General features: G+C 37.9%; 1 protein-coding gene across 1 annotated transcript in view; it reads left to right on the forward strand.

Annotated features, from left to right (window-relative positions):
- Positions 1-7,209, forward strand: part of LOC150085532 (gamma-aminobutyric acid receptor subunit alpha-6-like) — an 87,843-nt gene extending 80,634 nt beyond the window's left edge. The window contains exon 9 of the mRNA XM_090374591.1: positions 6,901-7,209. Coding sequence (XP_090230717.1) covers positions 6,901-7,209 — 309 coding nt within the window. The remainder of the gene's footprint in view (positions 1-6,900) is intronic.
- The last annotated feature ends 1,393 nt before the right edge of the window (positions 7,210-8,602 follow it).

Consider the following 8,602-nt stretch of genomic DNA (forward strand, 5'->3'; position numbering starts at 1 on the left):
TGTGCTGCAATCATGAATACTCCATTCTGGATTCTGCCGTGCTGGATCAGATTCATTACGTCGGGTCTGGTGGTCTAAAGCGTCTATTATCCATGGCGTACAGTTGGAGATTGCTGGATAGTACCGTTATTGGTTTTGGAGGTTCCAGTGCATGTGAAACAGCAGCTGAGGAAATATTCAATTGAACTGTGATTTTTGAAGTTTATAGTTGTGCCATCCAAACTATTGAATATTATTGTTGTTTTATTATATATATATATTTTTTTTTTATTATTTTTTTTTCCCTGCTGGCTCCCTGGTATGGCCAACCCGGGGCGCGGGATTGCTGGCACTCACTGGTATCGCACTACCTCCAGTGGGTGCGGGATTTCAAGTGCGAATAGCGCTACAGTAAAATCAGACTCAAGTAATTTAACATACTTTTTAAGGACTGCTTTGTAAAGACTATATATTCCCAAGTTCTCAAGGTAGATTTGGGCTTATGCCTGGGAGCTACCCTGCATAAGAACACACTTGCACACACACATGAGAGTTTAATGTTTGTCAGAGCATATAATTATATGTAAATATATCTTGTATATAAATCATGTATATACTTTTATGTACATAATGTTGAGACTATATTGTGTGTAATTAATAAATGAATGAAAAAAAAAAAAATGACACAAAATGAGGTATCGAAGATTGAGTTAAAACACGATCAGCTTATGGCCCCAATAATGCATTTTTATCAAAATATTTCGTGTTTGCATTGCTTGAATTTCAATAAAACAGTACCACTGATTTTAAAAGATCATTATAACTTATTATAATTTGTAGTATTTTAGGGTAAATAGCTTAAAATTATTCAGCCATACTTAACGTTCACAATAGGATGAATGGACTAATTTGGACTGATATCAAAGTCAACATTATAACTGACACGTTTTATCCATCTATTCAATATGTGGTATCCTTCAGAATTCGTAGTTCTTTAAATTCAAATAAATAAAAAAGCATCTGTGGTATTTGTGATTTCAACTCCTATCATACTCTCGGTAAATCTGTTGCCCTGTAAGAAGGATTTATTTTTATAATTACAAAGTTTAACTTTATTTAAAGATCAAGCATTTCTTTAATTTTATTAGCAATAGGAAAAGTTCAGTTATCTCTAACACTGAAACTTTCATTGGCATGGAAGACTTTTCCAGTTTTAGTATGACAAACTTTCGTAACGAGTAGTCCTCTAGTAGGTAAAAATCCTTAACCTCTCTCACGACGGTCTTAAACCTTCACGGTGATGACACCCGCGCCATGGAAATGTGGAATGGACCTTTCCGAAGCAGCCCAAAGATGCTCCACAGGGTTCATGTGCAGTGAAGAGGAAAGACCATTCCATGGTAGTAAAATCTGCGGAATGCTCTTCGAACCATGTTCTAGTCACTACGGCTCTGTGGGGAGACGCATTGTCCTGCTGGAAGAACGCAACATTGCTTGTCACGTTTGGCTACCACACGCCAGCATTACTGAAAGTAGTGGAATTTCAATGGCATGGTAGACTGCCAATTAAGCACATGTCGTTTGCGTCTAATTGGTTCTCTTATTATACAGGGTGATTAAAAATGTGAGCTAACCAAATACCAATAAATAATTTATTAATTCTTTTACTATATTCATTGAAATAATTCTAACTTTAATGCTAAGAAGATATGCGCGTTCGCGATGTAAATCTTCTCAGTGATCTTTTTGGGAGGCAGCAGTAGACGTTGATTAACATCTTCCAGGTTTTCTTCGCTTAGCAATGCAGGGCTTCCGGTTCTCATGCGTCCGGCACCCTCTATCAAACTCACGAATTTATACTGACATCGAATTACCGTCTACGTGAATGCAGTGTACCAATATACCTACCAAGCAGTGGGCTCGTCCACTAGCGAGATGGGTGACAGCGTCGCTTTGCTCAGGAACCCCATGAATTCTGTCCTTTCAGTGCAGTTCCACCGCCTTTGCCACTTTTCTCATTCCTTATTCTATTTACGTCTTTATCTTTAATATTTCTATTATTCTTATTACATTTTATTCATACTTTAATTTACAGCACATTTATTTTCTTTCTTTTTTTTTCTGCTGGCCTCATCTCTTGGGGGGGGAGCTATCATGTGGCCCTATTTCAGAGCAGTATTTCCTTTATTTTCTTAATAATTTTATTTAATTAAAAATAATATTTTTAAACTATTAGTTTTGTTTTGCTGTATTCTAGTATTTCTAAAATTCACCTTTTTTTTTTCTTCTGGTACTGCATTCACAGACGATTCGCTTCTGACTTCCAGTGGATGCAGAATTTTTAGTCCTTTTGGACTGGTCAGTAAGTGCACAGTTGCAACCCGCCTCGTCGTGGCATGAACGGATACCAGGAAGCAGCTTTCCTCTCGAGTGCTGCTTCCTGATAACAAGGTGGCCAGAAGCAAGTTAACAACAGAGCACACTTATTACAGAAACCTACCAATAAACTAATTTCATAGTTTTCTGTAATCATCGCAGAGTACTAAGGGGGAGTTGAGCTAGCGTTCAGGAGCGGCTCTACCTAAGACACATGTCCGAGTAATTATAATAAATTTACTTTGCTTTCTGATTACGTTAATACTTAGTAAGACTTTTTTTCCGCTATCAAAGTAAGTTTATTCAATATAATCCATTAATAATATTTGTTAATTATTTTTTCAAATACCATATCTAAAATATCGCCTATCTCCATTTAAAAATATGAAACTGTAGACGATGGAGGAAAGTATCATGACTTACGAGAAATGTTGCAAAAATAAGGTACACGAGGACACTCTGCCATAGCATTTATTGCGATAGATACAATTGCATGCACGCAACATTACCCCTGTTTATGTATCTGTCCCAGCGTCAAATCAGCCTCTCCCTTACATTATAATTCACCAGAAATATAAGTAGCGTTTACTTAAAAACAACCTCGAATGATAATTACCACACCCCCTCCCCGACGAATCTATTTTCACTCGATAATATTGAATATCTTGTTAGCATCAATTCGAAATCCAACACTAGATTTCCCAGATAGTTACGACTGCATAATGGCTGTCATTTCAAAACGCAATTTAACAGAAATAATTTAACTTCACTTAAGTGTTAAACAACACTTTCGTTTAATATTATTATGCGTTTTAATTCTCTGCGTGTTTTAAAAGCTCACGTTTTAATGCATTTTAAAGGCTCGCGATATTTGATGATTGTTTAGTTTTCTCAAGGCCTGCTAGAAAATTCTGCCTGTCCAGCAAGTAGCCTCACTAAATTCTACCACTCTGCATGTATGCGTTTGTATGTGCACTGAGGGTAGTCATTCTGTGTGTGTGTGAAAGGTCTGCAAGAAAGTGCGTGATATTAAGCTCCCTTAAAGAGTGTATGCTGTGGAAATGTGATAATTGAGAGAAACTGATGTTCACGTCTGAAAGAAATATGTAATTTTTAGCATAATGTACATTTCAGATGGATAACTGGTTGTATGTGCTGTTCTAGCAGCCCCCCCCCCCCCGACTGGACTATGCAGAGGATACTCATCCAGCCACCCTCTGCTTGCTAATGCTGTGCTCCTTTATGGCACTGCGTGGGATAAGCTGAAACCAACTACAGCCGACCTGGCCAGTGTGGGAATATACACACTGAGCTACAGTTCTCAGTGCTTTCCCACCCTAAATTGGGCGCCCTAGCCCTATACTTTACTCCCCTGAACGTCCCTCCGCCCTATCCTCACCTCCCCCTCCACACTTTCGCCTGGTAGGCCCTACTGCCCACTCTCACCTTCTTGCTCTGTTCCCTCCCTCTTCACCGTCACCCCCATATAATTAGCGATAAACTTGTCACAAGTAGTTGACTTCGTATACAACCCTCATTTTAGAGCGTTTCGAAGTTCCACTCCGACTTTCCAATATTTACAATCCAAGCATTTTTACTTGTCGGTGTATCCTTGGAGGTTCCTCGATACCTCTTAAATTTCCTTTATACTTTCTTGGCTATTTTAAATTTTTCTGGAGTTTACCTTTCTGCTATACGTAATTTTTTTTTCTTTGAACGACTCATTTTCTCTGGAGGGGTGAAGTATATAATCCCGATAGTACCTCGAGACAGCGAATTCAATAAAGAATTTAATATTTTAGCAGCACGTATCTTTGATAATAGCTACGTTAATTATTTTATTTTACTACTTTATTTTTTTTTTTCTGAGTCTTGCCGCTTTTCTAACATTTAGTTTCTTAATTTTCGGAAATTCCAGAAAAGTGTACCGGCACTATTCAGGAACACATTTAATTGTTTTGACTTTACTTTATTTAAAATAATCGGCAATAAATAATGAACATAGCCTGCAGCATTTTCACAACACTTATACGTTGAAGCACTTGACTATCAATCTGTAGGTTCTGTAAAAATAATTTAAGTATTTCACTATTATTAATACAGTTACTTTTCTTACCTTTAACAGCTTGGCCCATGAAATTCAATCCACAGTTCTTTATACCACATTTATCTTCATAACAACAAAAATAAATTCAAACTTTCCGCACTTCTAACAAACGACTTGCTCGCCAGCGTTTCGTTCCTTCAGCTCCCCCTAGCGGCGTAAAAGCAGATTTCCTCGATTTTTGGTTTAACTAAAATTCACGAAGCAGTCATTATTGTTAATTTGTATTTTTATTTCCTATTATTGTATCGCATTATCGGACAAAGTTAAGGAAGCACCGTGCGTCATCAGTATTTTAATTACAATAGTAAATGAAGTGAGAATACCATTCACATTTTGAATATTCACTGGAAAGTGAACATACCTTTAATCGCTAATATTCACTCCACATGCCTAGGATGTAGAATGCATAGTTTCTTCTGATAGTGGCTTGCTATCAGAAGAAAAATCGTGTAGCTGTTCAACCTGTTGGAGGGCAGGCAGAGTTACAGGCCGAGGTAACGAAATGGCTGAATTTGTCGAGATTTTTAGAGTACACAATCAATCAAGAGAAGGGAATCATTGTTAAGAACCCACAAATAGGTAGCTAGAGGTTGCCTCGGCCCAAAAAGATCCATATCTGACTTTAATGACAAGGCAAAATAGCGAATGGCAAAATAGTCCCTCAAATTGCTTATAACTTTGAAAAAGGATCACGAACAGTGGACACTATGGCAGGAGATTAGTGGTTTGTGTTCTGCTACCTTCCACCCACCAAAACAGCACATCTAAAGTGTTGAGCTACCGTGTCACTTGGAAGCATGATAACTATCATCATCGTGTTCTTCTATAAGTTTCAATTGCACCTTCAACCACATTCCAGACATTCTTTGATCTGGAGATAACGAGTAACGCAATCATTCTGATTGGAATTCAATTAATCTGGTTTTACATAAACACTGGAAAAACAAAAATGAGTGTTGGAGTCTGTTATAGGCCAAATGACCTTGATGAACATAATGAGCAACTATTCAGGTGTACAAACAGAGTGGGCCAGCAAATTAGAATGTCCCTTGTTCATGGGGATTTTAACTTTCCATTTATTGATTGAAACTCGTGGATTGGCAGCTCACTGAGTAGCAGAACGTTTCTCAATTTTCTGGATGACTATTTTCTACACCAAAAAGAGATTGCAATATTCTTGATCTGGTTATCAGTTGATTCATCAAGTATTAAGAATCTTTGAGTAAAAGAACCTTTTAGGTGGGAGTAATCATGGCGTTTTAATGTGGGATTTATTCAAAGAAATAACCACTGAACGTGGTAAAAGGAAGGGATTTTGTTTTCCCAAAGGCTGATATTAGATGGAGGAAGCAGATTTCCTTCCCACAAGTTATTCCGGATTTTCCAACTCACACAACAGGCAAATTGACCCATGAACACACACACTTCTACAGACAAAAACTCATAAACCGGTTGATAAAGCCAAGCATGGTCTGTTAAAATAATAATTTGAAATTTTGTCTAGACGCAGAGACAATATATCTAGTTCTCACAAATAGCTTTTCAATTAACTTCTCGATCCTAATTTCCTGTTTGTAAACGATATTTTGTCGTCCTGCGGAGCTCAACTTGTGCGAGTCTATCTGAAAATCGAAGTACACGAAGAATAGAGTAGACAGTGATGTGGTGAGACTTATACATCAACGTGATGAGATGTCTGATGGAGACAGACTGCTCTGAACCACTTGCCTTGCGAGGGCCGTCCATGAGTTCAAATTGGTGTCGTAGAAGAATGGCATTTGTGACCACTTTTTTCTCCACAAAAGAGCAATGTATTGAGCATAGCACTACAAAAATAAAGAGTTCACTGTCTCTTGGGACATATAATTTTTCATTAGATTGCGAAATTGCCATATATATCCGCTAATAATGGGTCAACCTTTCATTTTCTATGTACATATATACGCATGTGTATAATGATATCGTATCTCCGTTCAGATTATCCATGACATATCTCAGAGAAAACAAACCAGCAATAGACTTCTCCATCTAATATGCAAAATTATCAATCGTCAATTACCTGTTACCATGGCATGTACTGCTGGGGCAAGCTCGCCCCATATGTCTATTCACTGATCGACCGATGCTGACACGATTTCAGAGTAGTCTTCAAGCACGATGCGTTCAGACCATTCTTTTCCGCTAAATCATTCAAGACGGAATCTTTTAACACTCTCCAAGAAGTGGCCCTATAAGAGCATCAAAATCTTCGACAGAGATCTTATTTATTCTATCCCTTTTTACAGAAATTATTATCCTCTTTAAACATAGAGTTAGCTTCCTTATTTATTTCATTTAAACATTTTCTACTGAATTAGTAAGTTTTATACTTTTAAATAAATGTATATTAATTGTTTCTCAATTAATATTTCTAATTCGTTTACGATTTCTTTACGTAGGATGGCTTCTCACCGTATTCGAGGCCTCGAGATGGATCCATTCGGTCCGGGAAAGTTCGCACAATCCGATCTGCCAGTCGCTATATTCGATCTTGTTGTATCCAGTTCTGGAACTGCATAGTAGGTAGTGAGCATTACAAAGCCGAGATGAGAAGAAGAGTTGCAGGACGAGTGGGGAATGTTAACAGCGTTAGCAAAATTGATCAATTATCCAGAATTCTCTTCCCGTTCAGCTTCATTGTATTGAATCTCTTCTATTGGTTCTCCTACGGCAGTGACCACAGTTCTTCTGATTGGAACAACACGTGATCGAACTGCCGCCTAACTGTCATCAAATGGATTAGCATAGTGTTTTATCTGGCCATTCGTATTTTCCATTAATTAGACATACACAAGCAGTGATTTCGTCCAGCCTTCACATAAAAAGCAGGTAATGAAGTCCGTTGGAAATGATATATCGCACTACCATGGATCTGGTATGAACTTAGCAGCAATTGGACATTTGTAACTCAAAGTCCACATATCGATACAAACATATAGAAAATTACAGCAATTGAAAATGTGGTTTGTACGATACTAACACGTGCCATTCTGTTAAAGAGTGAAAATATTCTTATATGACTGATGAAAAACCGAATGATGCTACAAAGAGTGAATTACAGAATTGTTTTGAAATGAAACAGACGTGTTCGAGTTCTTGAATTTCTTTCTGATGTTTAACAACGGAACTGGTTACTAATGGTATGTTATAACAAAGTTGGGACAGAACGCCGGACAGCGGTGAAAACTAGTGTCAAATAAATCAAGGCATCCAACGAGCTTTCCAAATTAGGGATGAACTTGGTTTCTTTGCTCATATCAACGATATCTTGATGTTTTCTCTTTATTCATATTAACCAGAGATGAGTTGATTCTAATAATTTAAGGAATCCTTTATCCTTATACACCCTCTTTAATAATAAATTAATAGAAGTTTTCTTTTTATTGAAACCACAACCTACACAATAACATAACCTAACCTTTCAACTATTGTATTCGTTCTTAAATATTGATCACTGTTCATCACTTTCTAAACTAGGAATACAGGGTGTTTCAGTTAAACGTTTCAGAACTTCTAAGAGGAGTAGGGTACATCCTGACAACTCGAAATCATATAGCAATGTGGGGTCGGAAATGCTTTCCTGAAGCGGTGTTGTACACAGAAGCACCATAAAGAAAAGAGACCGTAAGTGAGAAATCGTTTTAATAATACATGAAAAGAAGCAAAAGGTACATGGATTAAAGTAAGTGTTCGAAGTTTCTTCCACGGGCTACAATGCACGCCTCACATCTCCGACGCATGGACATCCGAACATTCTGGAATACTCCAGGCGAATTTCGAATTTCTTCGGCAGCTACTGCGATTCTTGCAACCAGCTCCTCAGCATTGTCAACAGGGGTGTCATAAACTAGCGATTTCATATGACCCCAGAAATAAAAATCAAGACATGATAGGTCGGGTGACCGAGCAGGCCAACGCACGGGACCACCACCTCCGATCCACTGTTGACCAAATGTGACATCCAGGTAGTTACGAACATCTCCGCTATAATGGGCAGGGGCTCCATCGTGTTGGAACCACATTGTCTGTTGCGTCGATGCAGAAATCTGTTCATCTCTCAAAAGTTGTGGCAATACTTGCTGCAGAAAGATCAAATAGATA

This window comes from Mastigoproctus giganteus, chromosome 5 (genome assembly GCF_048544385.1).
Source record: "Mastigoproctus giganteus isolate SK-2022 chromosome 5, ASM4854438v1, whole genome shotgun sequence".
Taxonomy (NCBI): domain Eukaryota; kingdom Metazoa; phylum Arthropoda; class Arachnida; order Uropygi; family Thelyphonidae; genus Mastigoproctus; species Mastigoproctus giganteus.